At 43.1% G+C, this 22435-nt stretch overlaps 3 protein-coding genes across 24 annotated transcripts in view; 2 read left to right on the top strand and 1 right to left on the bottom strand.

Moving 5' to 3' along the window:
- mcf2la (mcf.2 cell line derived transforming sequence-like a) overlaps positions 1–5338 on the top strand; it is a 57847-nt gene extending 52509 nt beyond the window's left edge. For 10 of the 20 annotated variants that reach the window (XM_069520547.1, XM_069520543.1, XM_069520550.1 and 7 more), the window contains 6 exons: positions 399–473; positions 1248–1322; positions 2130–2239; positions 2358–2470; positions 2627–2730; positions 2822–5338. In XM_069520547.1, coding sequence (XP_069376648.1) covers positions 399–473; positions 1248–1322; positions 2130–2239; positions 2358–2470; positions 2627–2730; positions 2822–2901 — 557 coding nt within the window. In that variant the 3' untranslated portion in view covers positions 2902–5338. The other 10 variants (XM_069520552.1, XM_069520553.1, XM_069520544.1 and 7 more) reach the window with 4 other exon arrangements.
- Positions 5339–5955: 617 nt separating this feature from the next.
- cab39l (calcium binding protein 39-like) lies at positions 5956–17338 on the top strand. 2 transcript variants are annotated; one of them, XM_020103911.2, is made up of 9 exons: positions 5956–6265; positions 11630–11756; positions 12363–12527; positions 12697–12815; positions 12900–13068; positions 13162–13221; positions 14315–14380; positions 14515–14658; positions 14852–17338. In XM_020103911.2, the coding sequence occupies exons 2-9, from the start codon at positions 11655–11657 to the stop codon at positions 15029–15031; spliced, it is 1005 nt and encodes a 334-aa protein (XP_019959470.2). In that variant the 5' UTR covers positions 5956–6265; positions 11630–11654; the 3' UTR covers positions 15032–17338. The 2 variants fall into 2 exon arrangements, with proteins under 2 accessions (XP_019959470.2, XP_069376657.1); XM_069520556.1 differs by lacking the exon at positions 5956–6265 and adding an exon at positions 8246–8374.
- A 2-nt stretch (positions 17339–17340) lies between these two features.
- On the bottom strand, positions 17341–22200 carry cdadc1 (cytidine and dCMP deaminase domain containing 1). Of its 2 annotated transcripts, none has more exons than XM_020103909.2 (11): positions 22060–22200; positions 21086–21183; positions 20801–20978; positions 20362–20665; positions 19854–20060; positions 19666–19775; positions 19502–19551; positions 18931–19100; positions 18661–18850; positions 18292–18340; positions 17341–18043 (listed from the first exon to the last, which is right to left on the bottom strand). In XM_020103909.2, the coding sequence occupies exons 1-11, from the start codon at positions 22157–22159 to the stop codon at positions 17943–17945; spliced, it is 1557 nt and encodes a 518-aa protein (XP_019959468.1). In that variant the 5' UTR covers positions 22160–22200; the 3' UTR covers positions 17341–17942. The 2 variants fall into 2 exon arrangements, with proteins under 2 accessions (XP_019959468.1, XP_019959469.1); XM_020103910.2 differs by having other exon boundaries at positions 19502–19548.
- Positions 22201–22435: the final 235 nt, after the last annotated feature.

The raw sequence follows: 22435 nt of genomic DNA, 5'->3' as shown, positions 1-22435 counted from the left end.
CTTAATTCAACTGATACTAAGATACTGCATCTTTTTAAAGATCAAATATCCTTTTCTTCTTCATGAATTAAAAGTTGAAGAGTTGAATAAGAACTGCACGCAGTTAAATCTCGAAAGACGTTATTTATTGAGAAAAATGTCATAATGTTAAAAGAAACATTGCAAGGAGAACATGTGTTCCCCGGATTCCACATCTTCTTCATCCAAAATGGTATTTTAAAAGAAAGTGACTTCAGGGTTGTTTTTCATGCTCACTGACTGGACGTCAACATGTCCTTACATTATTTACGCACCTGCTCCACACTGATATTCAGTTATTCTGTCAAATTCTTCTTCTTCCTCACTTTTTCTTTTCCTCTTCTTCCCCCTCTTCACTTTCTTTCTGCCCGTGTGGCCAGGCTCCGCTCTGAGCCCCGAACACGGCACCAAACGCCACCTGGTCAAGAGTGACCCCACGCCGTTTGGGTTCAAAGGTATATTTCTGTCCCTCAGTAGCAGATGTTTGATTCTAGAGGGCCATCATTCATTATCTTCCCCTCCCTCATTGCTGTTGTGAGAATGGACTTCAGTGCTGGGTTTTTTATGATGTAGATTTCACCCGGGTAGGCGATGAAACTGGATTCTATGGCGTCCAACACCAATACAAGCTTTTCCTACACAGATCATCTTAAATTCACCATCACATGTTTGTGTGGAGAGAAAAAAATGTTAATACAGAGTATCTACATGTCCTGGAAGATTTCCGGTACGGGATTGAAAATATTGCATTATTGGACAATAATAGAAGAGCCCTGTGCCTGCAGAGGGCGCTGTTGCTCTGTAAAAGTTGCACAGAGTGTTAAATGGTATTAAAATATCCTAAACTCCATTAGATTTGCATTTTAATAATTCAGCATCAAGTTTGTACAAGTTTATATGAATGGAAGACTTCCTTAACATGCAAATACTAATCGTTTACATTTTCTCTCAGAACTGTACTGTTAACATATGCATGATAACATTTTCATCTTCATCCACAGGTCATCACCATCATCACCTCCTTATGATTGGTATACTAACTGACCAGCAGTCAGAGTGTTTTACTAACCTTATTACCCCGTCAGAGAGCAGAACACTCCTGCGTTTCTAACAGCAACAAGTTAGAGTCTGATCCCACTTGTAGCTCTTTAAAAAAAAACCTCTTCACCGTACGACTCCCTGCTCTGTCTCACCGATTTATACCCGGCTGTCTCTTCCCCTCCGTCCAGAGCCGGCCGCCCATGTCACACTGAGCAGAGTCAAATGGATGAGTACCTCTAGTCTGTTACAGAGCAGGCGGCAAGGTACAGAGCCGCTCTGAGGGACCGGGCCACTGTGGGTGTGTGCTGTGGTTTTGTGATTGATTTTTAATGAGAGGTAAAGTGCAGCAAAATGTCCACTCTCTACCTCCAATCAATCACTCACTCTTCTTCTACCATCGGGTGTTATGGTGGCATGAAGGATAAGGAGATTTAGGTAAAAGGTGCTAACCAACTTATTTTTAAGCACTGGCAGTGAAGAAATGAATCAAACCTTTTTCCTATGATCATCCATTTTTTATTTTTGTTGATGTGATTCACCAGGATCTGTCTCCGTTCATCCTCTGTTTGATTTAGGAGGGTTTGGGCTGACTTGCCTTTGGTTTGATTCGTGGTTTTGTGCTCCTCACGGGGAGATGGATGTATGTGGGGCTGTGACTCTCTTTCCAAATGGCGTTCTGTTTGCTCTTGGTAAAACTCACATTCAAAAATGTTTCTTTCCTATTGTGTGTTCATACAGGTTTTTCTGTGAATGTAAAAGTCCTGCAAAGTTAAAAAGTCAACAGAAAAGTCCGCACAGAAATTGTAAACCTGAAAAAGAACAGAAAACTATTTAGTCTCGCTAATTTCCCAACAACAAACATCACAAAATATCTACTTGAGAAGCAGCCACTTCCTGTAGAGATGTTTTTGAAGACAATTTGCTCAATCCAGTGACCCAGGAAGCATTTTAACGCCACATGGAAAGAGGGTGTGATTGTGTGTGAATACAGATTCACCTGATGTACTTTCCCCCACATGACTCATTTCACGAACCTCTCCCTCTCTTTCTTCGCCTCCACCCATTTACAGGCTGGAGCAAGACGTCTCTCTCGGTGGATGCCTCAGAGGAAAATGACGGCTACTCCAGTGGCGAGGACCCCATGAACTCAGACCCTGAGGATGACGGAGGAAAGAAGCTGGTGAGCCTGAAACCCAAAACATTTAGAAACATATATAAGATATATAAACGGGATGCCTGTTGATGATGTTCAACACCTCTCACCCCCGACTGACCTCTGTGACCTTTGATTCCTTCAGGCCCCAGGAAAGTACACGGTGGTAGCAGACTGCGAGAAGGCGGGACCTCAGGAGCTGTCTGTCAAGAGCGGAGACGTGGTGCAGCTAATCAGAGAGGGAGAGGACGGACAGTGGTAAATATCTTCAATAACGTAGCCACAGTTTGATTCCAGAGTTAAATCCACCTTAATGGATCTTTATAACTTTGTAAAAATGATTGTGTGTGTTGCAGCTACATAACGGATATTGATGTTGCCAGGTAACGTTACGGTTTTTGTGACTCTCTGCAGGTTTGTGAGGAACCTTCGCAGCAGTAAGGAGGGCTGGGTGGCGGCAGCAAACCTCCTCAGCCTCATCTCAGAGTCCAAGTCGTCGCAGTCGCTCAGCAGCTCAGGTATCCGCATGCGCACCGTGCACACACCTCAACATTGTTCCCATCTCTCCTGCCCCTTAACACCTCCTGCATTTGTGCATTTGTCCAACAGACGGCAGCGTCTCCGGCAACCTCAGCACTTCTTCCAGCTGCAGCGAGACCTACACCAGCTACTCCGACATCAAACCCTGAACCGACTGCACTTTTTCCCCCAAACTCCACCTGAAATCATTGGCAGGTGAAAATTCAAGAAACCTGAAGCTGCCTCTGACAGACTCTCAATGGTCACACACTCACATACACTTATTGCAGTTTGTCTGATCCAACCAGAAACTCGAGAACAATCATGGTATCTGCAAATGTTCTGCTGAGTTATGACTACACCCAGTTTTTCTGAGGATTCACAGCCACTTAGCTCTAAAATAACTCATTTCCACTCGACAGTATTACTCTTTTTATGTGTTTTACATTTTAAAATATTCACCTAAAAGATACAAGAACTCAATCACCTCCTGTCCGGCCTTTTTTAAAATTTATTTAAAATAAGATTATGTAGCATTAAAGAGAAATTCAATTAACTGCACTAACCTGTGCATCAACGTCCACAGGTAAATTCAGAGTGGTATATTACATGATACTACGGCTTTAGTGTCAGACACTGTGAGAAATGGCAGCTGGCTGCAACATGAAGGAGAGAGAAATGCTTTTGGTGCATCTTTGAGCGTCACTGAGCAGGTGGAACATTGTGGACATGTAGCTGTAAGTCTTTTTATATGAATGTGGGCGGCACACAGGCTGTTACAACCCTGTGGTGTCTGGTGTAGAAGCAGTTTTTTTCAGAATGCTGTATTCATCCCACATTTTTAACAAGAGCTTCCCTCAACCCTTGTTTTGACTTCAAGGAAACAGTCTAATGAATCACCACGTGAATGTCACCAACAGCACCACCTCGTGGTCACTTGTCTTTCCCTTCCCTTTTTATTTTGTGTTAAATACGAATTATCTAACTCAGCTCTGAACTACTCTGGATTTACCTCTCAGGAAGACGTCATGTGGGCAAGCAGGTGTGACTGCATACCTGCGTGTGTCGACTACATGTGTTTGTATGTGTGCATTCTTGCATATGTGTGTTGTGTGATGCAAATCCAACATGTGTTTCAACACCTGCCCTCAGAAAGGCTGTTAAACACATTCAAGTGGAAGTTGTTTCAGATTTACTCTGTAGACTCTTGAGCTGGGTCCATTTTTAGTTTGCAAAACTTTATTGAAACTACTGATCAGTGGAGTCAAGGCCACAAAATCAAAACCCAGTGCACATGCACGTGAATCTGTTGCACATTTCCTGTTCTGTTTGTGTCATGGCCGCACTGCTCACCTATCTTCCCTCTGCGCTGCAGCAGGAACAAAAGCAGGCTTTGTCCTCATCCTTTGCTCCCAGCCCCGCCGAGGCATGTGACAGCCGGCACTTCTCCGCGAGCGAGCGAACAGGGCCGACCGGGGCCCAGACCTGCTCAACACGTTTGCGGCACCAACCCATGACAGCAATAAGTGTTTACTCGCCACCACAATGTAGCTTAGTCACCATCTTAGTGGAGTTAAAAAAACAAATAATGATTGTAAGTTATATAGCAGAGAAGGGGGTGAGAAGGTCAAGGCCTGGTTGGTTAGTTTGGCCTGGTAGTGGAGATGATAACAAGTTAATGGCACACCTCTGCCAAACAGCTGCTGTGGCACACCCATCAACACACACACATGTTTTATACTCGAAGATTTCTGCTGTATCCACAAGCTGCACTGTAAAACAATCACATCCTCCTTTCCACCCTCACTGTTGAATGTCTGACACAAACACACCAAGATGTCGCACTAAAACCAGCCGCACCCATGACTAAGCAGCTGTGCTCAACAAAGCCACATTCAACACCACTGTGGTTTTGTTGGCCATGATTAGAGCTCTTGATATTTTTTCTTTTGTTTGAGAAAATGCATGTCGTTCCCTTGTGAAAGGAAAAGGATCCTCTGCAGAAAAGCTCTCGGATCTTGAACCGTGTGCTACAAACCTGCAAACTAAACTTTGGCGTTGTATGTGTCGGTTTTGTGTTACACTTGTACAGATGTCGTTCTCTCTATACCTCAAGTTGTTTTCCTCAAGAGCATGCATATCGTGAAGAGGGTCATGCTTTTTTTCATGCGTCTCTGTGTCATCATCGACTCTTTTTGTGGCATGCTCCTCATCCGCCTCAATTCCAAACCTCTCACGTCAGAGTATTTTTTACCAGGCCCTGTTGTACATGATGAGAGTTTATTTTCTGCCCTCTCGTGAAGCTGACGCCGGGCACTAAACTTGTCAGTGTTTGATCGTGATCACGCAATAGATCTTATTGAATTATTTGTACTCCTCGCGTGGGGTGGAGAGACCCGAAGGGTAATTCTATTTTTTTGTTTCTTTTTATGCAGCACATTGCAGCGACCACTGTCCTTATTTCCTATTGTATATCTACTGAGTATGGTGTTGATATAAAGATATTATTATGAGACATATCTGTGTATATTTTGTAAATATGTAATTCTGAATTGTATGTAAAATGAAAAGCAGCTTTAATAAAGTCTGACATGGTTTCCTCTATAAGACTTATTTTAATTTTAATTTTATTTATTTTAATATAATGCATAATAATAATAATGCATTTTATTTATACAGCATCTTACATACATTCAATGCAGCTCAAAGTGCTTTGCAATAAAATCAAATACTTTTAGGTATAAAAAGAAGTAAAATAAAGACAACAGTGTTTAAAAAAGATAATTAAAAGCAAGATCATAGACATTTAGTTTGAATAGTTTATTAATTGGCTTTGAAACATATTAATATATTGGTAATGTTTTTATTTGTTTTGATCCGGAAGTGTAGTTGGATCCACGTGACATCTAACCTCCAATGAGCTTTTCCTCCTTTATCACGAAATAATTCAGCCCGGGTCTCGTTCCAATAAGTTTACTATGCTACCTTCAACCTCTCCTTTCCCTTGTCCCCCCCCCTTCCTGGTAAAAATCGGTGAACTGTGTATTTGTGAGAACAGAGATTTTAAATATGTTTAAATAAAACACATCTGTGCTTATTTTAATGTGATTTAATTGAATTAAAAGCTGAGGGAAAGGCGGTGACGAAGGTTTAAAGTGAGCGGATGCGAACGAGACTCTGGAAAGATACTGATGCGTCAAGCTGGCATGGGTGTGTCGCGCCGCAGCCGGAAGTGACGCGATGTTCGCTGCGGAGCGAGCGTGTGACAGCAGTCGAGTCAATAAGACGAATATCTCCCGTGATTAACGCGCAACTGGGACTATTTGTTCTCGCGTCTACGACCGGCTCCTCCGCAGGTTCCCCCGGCAGCTTCACTTGACTCACGCCGGGTTTACCCCCTCCCTGCTCGGCCAACGGCCCTGGCGTGACGGCCGAAGCCTGCATTTCGCCCCGGGAGCCTCGGCTGCGCTGCCGCCTGGAAGCGAGTGGAAGACGGTTGACGGACGCCCCCCCCGAGCGAACAGCCTCCCCCCCGTGAGTACCGCTCCCTCTGCCCCCTGACAGCCTCCGGTCACTTCCCCTGGGTTTGTGTTTGCGCTGCTGCCCGACACCTCCACGTTTATCTCCACGAAGCGACGCACTCAGCCGCGGTTAGCTTCGGAAATCCGTCCGACAACAAGGGAGCTGAGCCCGGAGGCGAGAGAGGGGTGTAGCCTGGTTAAACCCCGCTGTCTGGGGCTGTTTACGCGGCTTTGTGTCGCTGTTAAATGCCGCCTGCGTTACCAGCAACCATTCCTGTACACACCATCCTCCATTTTGGCTCTTTAACTCCTCAGTTGCACATAGATACAGTGTGTGTGTGTGTTGTGTTTTTGTTTTGTTCTCTCCCCATGTCTCTGTGACGACCACCACCAGACTCCCATCATGAAGACCAAACCATTTCCGGTCATAAATGTGCAAATAAAAGAGCTTTAAAAAGTCTTTGCATGAAAAGCAATGACTTGAATCCCAGACTCATTAGTTGCCAACAACAATCAATCAAATAATTTCGTTTTAGCTTGTGACAGACGTATATTTAAATGTGAAATCCTTTTGATGTGATGACCATCTTTCACAGTCTTCTGACATTTTCTACATCAAATAATTCTAATAATAATACTCAATATTGAAAATAAAACTTTGTGCAAAGCCACATATATCAAGTGCATAGTAAAAGATTGCTTGTAAATGTGTAGGTTTCATTATTAATTTGATTGTAAACATTTCCATGCTGTATCAGAGGTTTTCCTGGACATTCTTAAGGGAAATTATATTTCTTCACTACATCTGCAATGTAGGATTATAATTCAACATATTATTCAATCTATTAGTTGGCAACAGCTTAATGATTGCAGTATTTCAGGATTCTAGTGTGTTTAAAATATCCTAAATCTACTCTTCTTTTATTCTGAATGCCACACCACCTTACATCCTGTTTTCTGTGTACATCCCTGTACCTTGACTTGTAGACAATATATATATATATATATATATATATATATATATATATAAATACAGACAATCAACCATATTACGGAGTTTTGCGGTAGTAATACACTTATTGAATATATGACCAGCAGGAATAAATTACCTTGACCATTTGTGGTTTTGCCATATTCTTGTTTATCATTATATCATTTCAAGAAATGTAGTCCTCTGTACTTGTTCTACAAATCAAATAGGTTAAGTCAAAAGTGTGGTTGGAATTTGTGTCTGACATAATGCTATACAGAAGAAGACAAACCTGTTGTCTGACTTAGCAGAGGCCCTAAAACCTCCGGAAATACAGCAACCAAAATCACAGAGTCATAACCGGATCCTCTTTCTGCATCAAAAACAGGCAGGTATCAGGCTGTGATGCTGAATCATCAGCTCATTAACTCAGATTGTCGTTTCTCTGTCTGGGTGGTGACACTGCAGCATAAACATGACGACCAATCTGAGATCAGGACTTAAAAAGCTTCTGATTGTTTTGAGTTTGGTTACTGAGATTTCAAAGTATAAACCCTGGTATGTTGTGTTGTAATCATTTACACTGAGAGACAGAGGGAGTGTTTGAGTGGTAAATACCCTCCTGGCTCCTCCTTAAATACTTCAATTCCAGTTCTATGTGTTACTGTGCATAATGAAAGGCTGCCTCTGCATTCCTGCTGGCCGAGAAGAAGTACCGTCAAATCAGAGGCCGCCATCTTTGACTTCTTTTGACATTTTACCTGATGCAGGATATATCTTAGTCACGGTTTGCAGAGTGTGCGTAAGTGCATTTATTTTTAATGCAGAGTCAAGTGCACGACAAGACGAGCTGCGGGCCAAAGTGACACCTGCTTTAAACACAAGCTATGAGACGCCGAAATTGTAGTCACTACTACTGGCAGGCTGAGCGGCATGTAGGTGTGACACATCACTATCTTGCTATGTTAGCTCTTTGTCTACTGTCATTGATCACCATGTTACACATTTAGTAGTCATCACCACTGTGCAGTCACGGCTCCCGAAGAGTGAAGCTGCAGTAGAGGTCATAAACTCTGCCTCCTCCATGTTAGCAGATGAGACCAAACCAAAATGAGGATACCTGATCGAGCCCATCGGGAACTGTTGATTCAAGTTGGTTTTTAATTTGTTCTTTGATGCTATTGAAATTAAATGAAACGTCATGATTGATAGCTGAGACTGACTCACGATTGCTCGAGCGAATATATTGGCAGGACCTTGGGGGCGACTTGAATTATTCATGCTGAGTGCGTGTTCAGCACAGGTCTGCTCCAGATGGAAGTGAAGGATATTCTATATTTCTGCTTTTACATTGAGCCCATATGTCGCAGTGAAAGGTCACAGATAATCCAGGAGGAGCGTGCTCACAGCTGGAAATATGTAATCAGACTTTGTAACATCCACGCTCTGCGGACAATCTGCTGGCAAAGTGCTGATAGTGAGGCGGGTGATAACCTTTTGTGGAGGTGATATGAGTGGTGGTGTTTATAGATGCATTTCAGTCAGCGGACGGAAATTAAATCATTTTTCAGGCAAAAGTAGCAAATGTTGATTGTGAAAATTTAGGTGATTAAAAAAAACTCCTTAATCGCTTTGTCACTGTGATCGTAGGCACCTATCTATGTCGCGAACATTATTTGTTAATCATAATCTGAAATCTTAGAACTGTAGCTGGTTATTACCTGAAACTGCATTCTGCACATTGATGGGATAAAAAAAGCAGGAAAGGTTGTGCAAGTGCAGGGCCGACTTCCTCATTGCCTTTTTATCCTTAGACAAATATTGACTGGGATCAGGTTTCGTGGTCGTAACGTCATAATAAAGGGAAACAGAAGGAGCCTTGTTGTTGAATTACAGGGTTTTTTTAGAAGTCTCACACCTCCACACTTTTCTCGTATTACTTAAAGACAGAATAAAGGTGTGTGTGCGTGTTCGCGTGTGCGTGTGTGGATAAGTCATCTCCCTCCTTGTGATTTCATTAGCTCAATGTGAATCAGCAGTCTTCCCTCTGACCTGTCAGAAAAACATCACCACAACACAAGACCGCAGGCTTGTTGTGAAGAATGCTGAGCAGACGACAGCATTGTTAAAACCTTTTTAAATCCATCCTCTACTCCCCAAGACCAAGAGGTCGTGAGCGAACACGCTCAGCTGACGTTTTCTGTCTTGTGATTCGAGATGTTTTCTTGTTTTTTTGCTGGAGTTAACCTCCAACATTATGTGTTCACCGCTGCTTGGTGGAAGGATGGGAAATTGGCTGAGAAAGAACCCATTGAAGTTTTGCGTAGATTCAGACAAGGTGTTGCATCCGGGACTTTTTCATCACTTTCTTGAACATTGTGAGTTTTTTTTTCCTTGACAATAAAAATCAGGGATAAATCAGGGACTAGAAACCTGTAACGACCACCATTGTGTAGCTGAGATAGCATGGCCTCTGTAGGGAATCAACAGTTTTATGTATTTTCAATACTTTTAGAATTAAGTCCAAACAAACAGTTTTTTTGGTGTAGTATTTAAGGGGATGGGCCTTGGCGAAGGTTTGCACTCTACTGAGAGACATTCTCTCATTTGTTTTACCATAAAAATCACACCTGCTTTTATTTTCTCAGACATTTTCCTGGTATATCCCCGAGGTTGAGGAAACTGCAATTTCTTCCTCCTTCTGGGGAAAACACTGACACTCTCAGTCTCCTCAGAGGATCAGCTTGTTTTCTTGTCTTGTGTGATGGCCTGCGGACGTCATGAAATCTAAAGTTAATGATATTCTTGCAGAGTTGACCACTTTGTTTCAGTCTCATTGGGGGAAATTAGAGTGTCTCCGCTCCTCGCTGCTCTTAATTCTCCTGTTATTGCCTCTTTAGGTGCCCTGACTCTCCCGGGCAAACCGAGGGCGTTGTTTTAGAGCGAATCACACACGGTCAAGGTCAGAAACTTTTCAGAAAACGAGCAACAGCTTGAAGATCAGATGGGAATTCACTCCTTCAGTTGGTGTGTCCAGTGATTTAGTATCACACTCAGAAAAACAAGGGGGACCCACACCGGATCCTCCCCTGCTTCAACCAATAGCACAGAGTGGATGGAGGTAGGGTTAAAGGGGAGGGAGGTATAATGCCACTTTTTCTTTTGTTACGTTCCCAGATGAGGATTAGCAGTCACAAGTTCTCCTGCCTGGATTGGGAAGGCCAGAAGGCTTTGAACGCTCTCACTCGGTCACATACATTTGCATGTACACGGCGTGCACGCCTTACGTACATGTACTTTTCTTTTACTTCATATATTCTAGTTTTCCTGCAACCCCTTGGTTGTGCACAGCAGAAGTGCTTTTTCCTTTATCATCATGTCCTGCACGAGTTAGCGACACATGTATGGCACAACACTTACGCTGCCATGCTGACAGTCCTGTTTGGCGCTCGGCATGTCAGGATGTTATTTGCCAGTTTACCCATAATGTGACTGCAACCGAATCCTGTAGTAACCAATGTCTTCTGGCGCCTTCCTGACTTCTGTTGCCCAAACAGTCCATGGCGGGCCTTACGTTATCCGGGCAAAATACAACCAAGAAGCCAGCTTTATCATGTAATACACCAAAAACTCAATTAACACAACAAATAGAGCCCATATGACTATTTGATAATATTTAATTAGTAGAAATTAAAAAGCTGCAGAGAGAAGAATTTATTCCTGAATGGATTTCAGTAAAAGAAATTAGATTTTTTTCTGTAACAGTCTGTCCCGGCCGACTCCTCTGTTGTCTCTGCTGTTATTCAACAATCTAATGCTTTGACTATGACTTTGATTAACTGAGGCCCGGTGACGGAGGGGCAGCAGCTGTCGCTCACGTAGACGAGAGATGACTTTGGAATGTGTCTCTAAGGTGCTAGAGGAATCCTGAAACACAAACAAGCGTCATATTCGTACTTCTTTTCTCTCTCTCTCTCTCTCTCTCTCTCTCTGTCTCTCTCTGTGCTGCCTTTTGTTCAGTCGTCATACGAGAGCAAAGGTTTAAAAATCCATCCATTCCAGGAATTCTTCATGATAAGTCAATTACTGCTTGTTTCGTTCAAGGGTGGGGAGGTTTGTCTGGGATGGGCTGATATTTTTGAGATTTTATTAACTCATTTTTGTCTATTTTCTGTTCTGCATTGCTAATTTTCAACTGTAAAATGTCTTTCGATTGTTTCGAGCCTTCTCTTTTAAAAACTCCTCAAATATCGACATCTTTTTAGGCTTCAGTATTCTTTGGTAGGAAGCAGTTTCTCTGACACAACCCTCTCACATCAAACTAATCCTGATCATTATTTATTGCATCAAGCTTGTCATTAACTGCTCTTTCGTATTTCCCTGTCTTTGCTTGTGTGCGTTTCCCAGGTCCTAAGTCGAGTTTGTTTGCGTCATGCCGCTGTTCGGTAAATCCCACAAGAATCCGGCGGAAATCGTCAAGACCCTGAGGGAAAACCTGGCCGTCCTGATCAAACAGAAAGGGAAGACCGACAAGGTAGAGAAGGACAAGCTTGTGTGTGTGTAGCAGTGTGCTTCATTGACATACATATGACACATGCCCTGTAAACAAGATGGATCAATACAAAAGATTTGTAGCTTTTGCTAAATTAGAAAGAAAACACCTAAAATAGTTTATAGCAGCATCGTTTTTTAACAGTTTATTTATCAGGTGACTTCATGAGGAACACTGGGGTAAATGATGTTGTTGATTACTGGGCAGAGCAGTTAGTGTCATCAGCAACACCTGGAGCTCTCTTCACTGTTACAAGTCAAAATGTGAGAGAGAGAGAGAGTGAAGAAGTGTGTGTCAGAGTGTCTACTGTGTAGACTGGGGGTCCAGGGGTGACAGCCCTCTGTGAAATGAGAGCATAGAACAGCCTGGCCCTGTCATCTCCTGACACTTAACTGTCAAGACGATTTACTCTCTCTCTCTCAGACACACACAGATAAAATTTGCCAAACTCGTGCTCAAGTCAGTTGCAGTTTTTTTCTTCCTCCTTAAAAAACACAAAATCTGTTGTGTTTGTTTTTGGACCATATTTGCATTTGCATTTCTACGAAAGAACCGTATTAACCCTATTTAACCTTCTCGTTCCTGCAGGCGTCGGAGGAGGTGAACAAGTGCTTGGTGTCCATGAAGGAGATCCTGTGTGGGAGCAATGACAAGGAGCCTCACACTGAGACTGTGGCCCAGCTCGCCCAGGAGCTGTACAACAGCGGCCTGCTGATTTCGCTGGTGGAGAACCTGCAGGTCATAGACTTTGAGGTGAGGAGAGAAGTGACTTTGTGCTCCTTAAACACAACAACCTTCTGCCTGCGACATCACGAGTGCTCCTTCTCTCATGATTAAGCTGCGTAGAAACATAACAGGGAAAACATAAATGAACACTCTAGATTTGCTATTTGATTCGAGAGGTTTATGCGTCTGTTTCCAGAGGAAGAAGGATGTGTGTCAGATCTTCAACAACATCCTGAGGAGGCAGATCGGGACGAGGAGCCCCACAGTCGAATACCTCTGTTCCCATCAAGAGGTCCTCTTTACACTGCTGAAAGGGTGAGACATACAGAATGCACCCTACACACACGTTACACCATCTCATGGCTTCCCAAAGAGATAACACTCTCTGTCTGCTCAAAGGTACGATACGGCTCAGGTAGCTCTGAACTGTGGGATCATGCTGCGGGAGTGCATCCGCCACGAGCCGCTCGCCAAGATCGTCCTCCACTCCAAGGATTTCCACAGTTTCTTCACCTACGTGGAGATGTCCCCCTTCGACATTGCCTCCGACGCCTTCGCCACCTTCAAGGTAACTCCGAGGTTTCTGTGTTAAGCTGCTTTCAGATATGAAGTCAATCCTGAATTTTTTTCCATAGACTTATTTTTTCAACTTAATTTGCAGGATCTCCTGACAAGACACAAAGTGCTTGTGGCTGACTTCCTCGAACAGAACTACGATGCTGTGAGACACACACACACACACACACACACACACACACACGTTTCCCAATGCCTTAGCTCTGACCGAGAGAGGATCAGCCTGGAAAACACATGACTGTAACCGCGGTCACACATGTTACTGCAGGTTTGCCATGTTATTTCTCAACCAGCTGGAACTTTTCTAAGTCTCCCGAACGATTTCATCACATGTTCCCAACATCTCTAAACACATCCATGCAACACACACTCACACACACACACACACCTCCCTCTTTGGTCACGCAACATCGGCCACAGAGGACGCATAAACCACGAACATTAAATGAGCACTTGACTGGGACACTACCTGTATGGTGTAAGGTACAAGTCCCTCCAGTGCTCAATGGCCCAGTCATCTATCCATTAAAGGTTTGTCTCATTGAATGCATCGTCAGACATCTTGGATTCAAGTTTTGACGAATACACTCACATTTCCAGGAAAAATCAATCCTTGCAAGGCCCCTGTCAGTGTCACCACGTCTCCAGATACAACGCTTGGCTCTATGTTGTCCACCTCCCCAAGGTAGAGGGGTCCCTTTCATAAGCAGGGGCCCCCTTGGAGGCCTCGGCTTTAAGTAACCTCACACAAAAGTGCCCTTGTTTACCTGAACATGTGGCGTGTTGACAGATGTCGCTGCCTGTCAGGAGACGGTGCCCCTGACTCGGTGAAGTTGAGCCGGTGCCAAAATAGTCACTGATTCGATTTTGGTGTCCTGCCCGTGTAAATGTAGAGCTACACAAGTTAGTTAGAGCTTCAGCAATAATATGAAGCTAATAATATAAGTGGTAAAGTTACCTCGTGATTGAAAATGAATGTTTTAGTTTAAGTCATTAAACAAACAGTACAGAAGCCTGGTGTTTGTTTCCTGAGTTTGTTGAGGACGTGGGAGAAGAGGGTGACCTCTCTGAATTTCCTCATTGTTATATTTAATGTTTTTTGTCTACACGTCAGCATTCAAGTTTAAAAAAAGCTTCTTTTTTCTCGGAGGAGAGACATGAAATTCTAAACTACAGGCTGAATGGTCTCAGATTTCAGGTTGTTAAAGTTTAAAGGTGTGTTTCTTATGTCATTGCAGGTGTTTGCAAATTACGAGAAGCTTCTGCTCTCTGAGAACTATGTCACCAAGAGGCAGTCACTAAAGGTTTGGACTCATATCTCCGATCTTTGACACTGTTGCTGCCTGTCATTCCCTCAGTTTAGATCCTGGCACCACCATCCAAACCAAATGTCCACTTTTTACCCGAGTCACATGTTTCGAAATATTCTCTCCTGCAGCTTCTGGGTGAGCTGTTGTTGGACAGAAAAAACTTCACGGTGATGACGCGCTACATCAGCAAACCGGAGAATCTTAAGCTGATGATGAATCTGCTCAGAGACAAGAGTTCCAACATCCAGTTTGAGGCCTTCCACGTGTTTAAGGTAAAAATCTCACATTTCTATTCTAAAATAATTGATGAAAGAGAGTTTGTGTTTTAAATGTCAAGTTGGCAAATCAAGTTTTCCTGCCTGCGTCCATGCCTGGATACTCTGAAATACACGAATTAGTAAAATAAATGTAGGCGAGAGCTTTGCAGCAGGATTCCTTGAAACGCACCTATTTGTTTCCCCTCAGGTTTTCGTTGCCAATCCCAACAAGACGCAGCCCATCATCGACATCCTGCTAAAGAACCAGACCAAGCTCATCGACTTCCTGAGCAACTTCCAGAAGGACCGTTCCGACGACGAGCTGTTCAACAACGAGAAGACGTACATAATCAAACAGATCAGGGATCTGAAGAAGACGGCCTCCTAGAGAAGCACCCCTCCTTTCCCCTCGCCCCTCGACTTTTTATCAATAGGAAGACTTAGAAAACAAAACACATTAACATTAATGGTTGTTCTATTTAAACAGAAAAAAATCTTCAAGACGTTATTCGTCTTTTTTCTTTTTGTTGGTTCATTAAAAACGTGTGCAGGAGTAGTTCTCAATCACTGATTTTAATTTTTAATCCTTTGTTTTTGTTTTTTCATCTGTAGCATGTAGTGCCACAGCTTGTGGTGTCAGAGGCAGCTGATTCGCTTTGTTGGGAGAACCAGCGGTTTACAAAAAAGCTTTGGACAGAATGGTTGAGCGGTTGACGAACAAGCAGGTGTGAGTGTTTGGTTTTTTTTCTTTTAATCACTAGTCGCTGCACCCGCGTTCGTCTCTAAACCGTTGAAATGAAGTACTTTCATATCAGAAGGATAATGAAGAATTTCTACTTTTGTTATTTAATTTTTTTTTTTATTTTAGCTGCGTCAACGTTTCTGGCAAGAAGTCCCCAGAGTGGAACACATTCTCAGTAACCCCTCAAAGCTTCGTGAGCTAAAGATGTTACCTTCTGCTCTGTAAAACAGCTCTTTATTGACCTGCCGAATCCAACGATTGCCTAAAAAAGTTTTCTTTCTGAAACTATAAAGCATCGTCAGACTGGAATACAACCCTGGAATTAAAAAAGTCTTCCAAAAGTTTATGTTTCAGCTAATTGGTGATGACGCTGCAGTACAAAAGCAGATTTTAGCGGCGAGAAGTGCTTCTCGAGGTCACCAGGACTTGGTGCTTGCGTGCAAAATATTTTACAGGAGTTAAATTAAGCTTTAAATTTGCCCAATTTGCAGTTTAAGAGCTTTAATCGGAGTTTAACATTTGCTGATGAACGTGTCTATTGAGTCAAACATCATTCTTCCCCGGCTTTAGAAGAATTCGCCTGTGCCAATCTAATTGACTTAACACGACTGAGAATCGAGGCGTTCGCAGACGGTTGCTTTTAGTCACCGTCGACCGAAGCTCGCAGATGAAAAGACACTAATCGTAAAGCGCATTTGAACGAGGAGCCTTCTTAAGGTGGTGATGTCGGGCGGCTATCGGTACAGCAAGCTTCAATCATTTGGATCACTGGTTCTCTTCGCTGGTGGCTGGTAGCACTTTCTGTATGATAAAGAAAAAATAATATGATGATCCTGATGAACCGTTTGTTTTTTCTTAATCTTGAGCTGATCACACTGCTTGATGGCATTTTTTATATATATAAATATAAATATATAGTTTAGTTTCTTGTCATGTACAGTCAATTGTTTGCACAAGTGTCACTGTGGGCGTGAACACGGAGGAGGCACTTTGCTGTGTGGAGGAGAGGAGCTGTAAAGATTTTAGTTTTCTTTGTGTTCTCGGATCAGATGTTGGTGTTTAAGTTGAAACGGGCGAGAAGATTCAGAGGTGCCTTTTTGTTTTGGTGTGTTTCCCTTCTATTTATGTTTCTTTTTTTTTTCCTGTATCTCTCCAGGGGGAGCTTAATCATGTGAAGGAAAATATGCTCTGGGTTGAACATATTTGTTGCGATTAAGCAGTGAACCTCTTAACTCACTACGGTTGAGTTACGCTGTCCAAGAATCATGTTTATTCACAGCTGATCTGTTGCCATAGTGAGCGGAGTCACTTTTTAAGTTTTGCCCACATGTGTGAAGTTTGAGCTGCAAATCTTTTGCTGCAGAGTCGATCTGTAACTGTGAAAAATCCACATATTGTTCAAGGAGAAAAAAAAAAGAAGCTAAATCAGCAAGGATTAAAACGCTACTGTGCATTTTTTTATTTTCTAAAAAAGTAAAGTAAAATTTCGAATTTATTTCCTAATCAATATTTGATGTGCATTATCATGAAGAATAAATAAATATGTCTTTTAATTAGGACGTTTATTAGTAAATTTCAAACTGAAATAAAGGCAGTAGAGGTGTAGGGTGACTAACAATCAGGAACTTGTAAAGTGCCATTTTTCTTTTTTCCCATTTGGCATAAAAAAAAAAATCCTTGTTCTTTGTTTTGGGTGAAAAATAAATACAATACCAGCTATTTTTGGATGTTTAAAAGTTGTGACAGTATTTATATGACATTGAATATAATGCGTAGAGCAACCAGCTGTACACCAGGCTTAAACTCTTCGTTTTTTTTCCAGTTTTACGGCTAAAACAATAAAAAAGCACGGTCAAGCAAATTGTCACGTTATCTGTCCTCTGAAAGCAGCCACTTTTTTTTCCACACATGCTACTGTACCACATTCGCAGCAAATAAAAGGATGGGAATGCAGATTGTGTTTGTGCTCTTTTAACTCTAAGAGTTAAATGTTTTATTTCCTTAAATGTCTGTAGTTACTTTTTTACCAGAGAGACACTCTATACTGTCTTATTTCAGATTTTCTGACATAATTTAAGTTATAGAAATGTATCAAAAGAAGAAAAGGTAAACGGAGCAGAAACTGAATCAAAACATTAAATCAAAGAAATCAATTAACATTCCTCATTCCTCTTCAACAGGAGTCTCTCTCACACACACACACACACCCACACACCACACACACACACACACACACACACACACACACACACACACACACACACACACACACACACACACACGTTGTATTATATAACCATTCTGAAAATATGTGTTTGTTTGTCGTCCCCATATTTCCATCCCTCATCCCATGCATTTTAAAACCTCACCCCCTTCTCCTCTTTCATCCATCCATCCCTCTGTTGTAACAATTTCCCATTGAGGCCATTGTGTCGTAAGCACAGCAGCTTCTTCTTGTCTCTATGTCATGTTCTGATCCGTGGCACATGAGCTAAAAACAGGATTCTGTGGCTTTCTGGTCGGTTCATCCGTCCGTCCACGTGTCCGGAGGTGATGCTCAGCTGACAGACGGCGAGTTGTGCGGTCTGTTGATGCACAGCTTCTTGTTGCTGTGGCCCTCCCCCTCCGTCTGCCTGCTTTGCTTCCCAACACAACCGTCTGCAACGACATAATAATCTCTGTTAAAGTCAGAGCATCCCTTTATTTTTCCACTTGTGGATCGTATATTTTAGTTTGTAGCCATTATTAATAAATATATACATCACACCTCATCACATTTTAGTATTTATAATAAATTCATGTTACTGGTAAATGTTGAACAAATATTCAAAATAGTGAAATTTGAAAATTAAGATAAGAAAATGAAAACGTTCTTTAATGAGCGGTGCGAACCTCGTGGAACTTACTGGCAATGTGACGAGAGGACGCTGAGCAAAGTGACGGGCTCCTCTGCCACTGTGGAGACAGAGAAGTGTGAGTTTTATTTTTCTTTGAATGCAGCAGCAGCTACACATCCAACAAGTGCTGAGTTCAAGGATGTTTCAGTAAAAAAGCTGAATAAATGAATATATATATATTCTACTGCTGTAAGAAAGTCACCTGAGTTAAGTTCAATGGATTAAAAACTTGATGCTTAACGACACCTGTAGAAACCACAGCAGTGATGGTGGCTAATCTTTGCTAAAGTACATGAGATATAAATGTAGAAATCAGAATTGAACAGTTTAAATTAATTCATTTGATTTGACTTTGTTTCCCTCCCTCCGTGAGCTCACTGTGAACTTGCTGACGTCCTTCAGGCTGCTGAACCTCAGGTAGGAAATGTCTCCTTTGTCTTTGTCCCTGTCCTGGTCAGTGGTGTAGATGTGTGTGATGCCGGCTCCTCTGATCAGAGGGACGCACTCGTCACATGGACACTTGGTGACAAACAGCATGGTGGCCTCCCCAGGTCTGATGTCCCGAGTCCTGAAAGCATCAGAACGCAGAGAATGAGTTTTTAAAATTTAACGTGACTCTGTCATCTGTGTGTACGGACTCGGCCAAACCTGAAGGTGAGGGCGTTCTGCTCCGCGTGGACGATGTATCTGTATTTGCGTCTTTGTCTGTCCTCCTGTTTGGTGTCCATCTGCGGGTACTCAGCGTACTTTGAGCCTGCCGGATAGGCATTGTACCCACAACCCACCAGGTACAGACGTCCCAGTCCATTGCAGCCAGCCTTTGACACGAGAGAGCAGGTCAGAACACTCGAAGAGGAAAAGCGACAAAGTGAAGTAAGTGGAACTTATTTTTTTAAAATTATATGTGATTTAAGTATATTTTTAAAACTCAGTGTTTCAGGTGGAGAAACAAATGTATTTATTTCTCACATTCGTACACATCAGTCACAGCTGCAGAGAAAATAAAGTAAATAAGTGTTTATCTTTGCTAAAGGGATAATTCAACAAATTCGAAGTTGTGCATAATTTCCAGGTTCTCCACATGCATTGGTCTGAAAAGCTAAAGAGGTAGATTTATTTGATCATATTCTAAACTCCCTCGTTGAACAGTGTAACAGAAAATATATCATTCTGCACTGGATTTAAAATATTTAAGCAAAGGCAAGAAAAGTGAGCTCACCAAGGGTCGTCTGGCCCAGATAACAGCGCCCACGCCCACTTTAGGATCTTCTGGAATGACAATTACCGTTTTTGAAAACACAGGACGAGTGCAGCATTAAGCTTTTAGGCATGTAATTCAGGAAGCATCCATCTGCTATCTCAAAGAAAAACATCCAACCATACCTGTTCTATAGGCCAACAATCTGGCTTGGATGATGCAGTGACGAGCCACTTCTTGGGACACGCCCTCATGATGAGGAGGCAGCGACTGCTCGGGGGTCGAACACTCTTCCCTGCATCACAAAGAATAAAAGCTGTGGATGGCACACGGTCACTCCAGATTGAGTAACATTTGTCTGGATGTTTCTGACCTGTGGAATCCGTGGTGTCGCAGCGGCACCCCAGCAGCCACTGCAGCCAGAACCTCCACCAGCTCCATCATGTTGTGTCTCAGGTTGGAGAAGTATGGCTCCATGCAGAAGTTCTCCAGACCCATTTGCTTCAAGACATCCCGGTGCTGCCGGGGCGTCGCGACCAGGAAGTGTCTGGAGAAATCCTTCAGGTGTCTTGTCCGTTCTCTGGAAAACAGGAATCACGTCTCCTAATTATGTGCAACACAGCTAATTTAAAAGGAAATGCATGTTTGACTCATGTTTGATTCAGTCCTGGAGATAATTTCATAAAACTGTGTTTTGGATTATTTGAAACTACTTTATCTTGAGCGGAGAAAAAAAAACGTGTGGGTTCAAAGTGAAACATTTTAGTTCCAGATCGTTTATATTATATTTTTTATTTTTTAATGCAAAAGAAAAAAATAAGTGTTAGAAGCAGCATTTTCCTTGATATTTTCTTGTTATGCTGCATCAACATGTTTGGTACCTGTTGAAGAGTTCCTCTGTGTTCAGCTCTGGTTCATCCTCAGACACTTTCTCCATGAAGTCGCACTCTCTGGACGTCTCATTAAGGAACTGAGCCACGCCCGACGCCAGCGGCTGCAGCAGGACGCAGATGTGCGGACGGCTGTTGGACTTCAGCTTCTCTGATGCGATGGCGTCCAGCGCGGCATCCTCCGTGACGCAGCCCGGCAGACTGTGGGAGGGGCCGTCTGAATGGTTTGTGGAGGTGGAGCTAAGCATGCTGACCTCAGGGTCTCCAGGCCAGAAGGAGATCTGACTGACTCCAGCTGGAGAGGAGCAAAAAGCAGTATTCATTTCTAGATACTGTAAGTGAATGTAGCTCAGTTCCAAAGTTCAACTCAGTGCTGATAAATAATAAAAAACACTAGAATACAGGATATATGGCAATAAAAGAGTATCACCGTTGATGATCATCTTGAGGCACGTGGCACAGGGTCTCCTGGAGAAGTACAACTGACAGTCAGCCAAGCGGGCGCCATGCTGGATGATGGCTGCCTGTCCCGCGTGGAGCTCAGCGCCCGAACAGTGGAGTCCGAGCACCTTGCTGTCCTGAACCACCACCAAACCCATCCCACGGATCTGGAACACAGCAGATTCAAAAGGTACGATCCAGTGTCGGTAAAGTGTTGATGGTGACGAGCAAATTCTACACGTATTTGTTTTATTCTCAGATGATCATCACCAACCTGACTGTCCTCGTCTTCATGTGGCTCCTGAGGGAGCAGCTCCATCCACAGACTCAGTAAGGTAAAGAGATTGACCTTCGATAACCTGGGGCAATGGCCTGGGAGAGGAGCACAACAGAACATCTTCTCAATGCAAACTGTCTTTATGCAAAGCAGTAATTACTCACTGTCAATATACTGTCAAGTATGTGAGGGAGGGACAAGTGTTGAGAGGCTGCATCAGAGCTGCCTGAGGCTTCTTCCACACAACACAGCTGCAGAGAGGAACAAGCCACGGCTCCAAAAACATTATCCTGAATAAACCTAAGCCCTGACTTACTGATATGACCGTGCATTAAGGTGACTTACTCCCAAAATCCAAAATGTTGGCAGGAGGAACTGCACAAACCTGCTCAGAATCAGAGCTGGAGTTTCGTTTTCTCAAAAACGATACCAAGATCTTAAATTTCCACATCCCCTCACTGTCTACACCACGGATGACTAAAGAGAGACCCTCGGAGCAAACCTTCACTAAAAGCCTGTATTTGTACAAGAACCACAGCTGACACCTCTCTGTCAACAAGGATGGAACTGTCAGCAGCCTTCCACACACAGGTTTGCACAGCTATCCTTACTGGGACTTTGCATTGACTTCCATTCATTGTGCACAGCCTCACCACAACCTTATCCCAGATCTAAGCTTAACATAACCACAACTCACATCTTAACCTCAACCAGGACCTCAGGTTAGCCTGATTAGAGGAAACAAATACCATGATGACATAACCAGGATGCTCCTGGGCACTCTGCATAAACACAGACAGATAATGACGAGCTGATAAACACCTGCAAACACGTCACACGTAGCTACATTACATTACAGTGGGAAACTTCCTCTCATCAGCTGTGTTGTGACCACAGACTGTATATAAAGAGGTTGTGACGTGATCTCCACCATCACTGTCACAGTCTGAGCGGTTCCCCTCTCGGCTCACCTTGCACCCTGCTGTCAGTCTGGGTGCTGCTGTCTCTGGTGTCCTGACCCGGGCTGGACTCGCCCGGATCGGGTCTGGTGCTCAGCTCGCCCGCTTCCATTCAGCCCTGAATGTCAAACCCGCGGAACCAGAGCGGAGAACAACACGACCGGCGACCATTAATCTGCTTCCCACTCAGTGAAGCCTGCAGGCGGACCAACACGACTTCCGACCAGCGCCTTCACAATAAAAACATCGCGGACCTGCCGGGTAAGACAAATCAAATAAGAAGCAGTGTAGAAAAGAATCTTTATCATTAATGAAATCCACACAAATACATATCCATCTCTAGCCTAACTAGCACTATGCTAGCTGCTGTAAGCTAGCACTACGATAC

This window comes from Paralichthys olivaceus, chromosome 24, assembly GCF_024713975.1.
Source record: "Paralichthys olivaceus isolate ysfri-2021 chromosome 24, ASM2471397v2, whole genome shotgun sequence".
Taxonomy (NCBI): Eukaryota; Metazoa; Chordata; class Actinopteri; order Pleuronectiformes; family Paralichthyidae; genus Paralichthys; species Paralichthys olivaceus.
This window is presented reverse-complemented; position numbering and strand designations above follow the sequence as displayed.

Excerpts from the sequence above, each read along its gene's own strand:
- cab39l (XM_020103911.2), top strand. The coding sequence starts at position 11,655 with ATGCCGCTGTTCGGTAAATCCCACAAGAATCCGGCGGAAATCGTCAAG. Across the intron at positions 11,757-12,362 it reads AGAAAGGGAAGACCGACAAG|GCGTCGGAGGAGGTGAACAA; the intron begins GTAGAGAAGGAC and ends TCGTTCCTGCAG. Across the intron at positions 12,528-12,696 it reads TGCAGGTCATAGACTTTGAG|AGGAAGAAGGATGTGTGTCA; the intron begins GTGAGGAGAGAA and ends GTCTGTTTCCAG.
- cdadc1 (XM_020103909.2), bottom strand. The coding sequence starts at position 22,159 with ATGGAAGCGGGCGAGCTGAGCACCAGACCCGATCCGGGCGAGTCCAGC. Across the intron at positions 20,061-20,361 it reads ACAGAGGAACTCTTCAACAG|AGAACGGACAAGACACCTGA; the intron begins GTACCAAACATG and ends CCTGTTTTCCAG. Across the intron at positions 18,341-18,660 it reads AGGACGTCAGCAAGTTCACA|TGGCAGAGGAGCCCGTCACT; the intron begins GTGAGCTCACGG and ends CTGTCTCCACAG.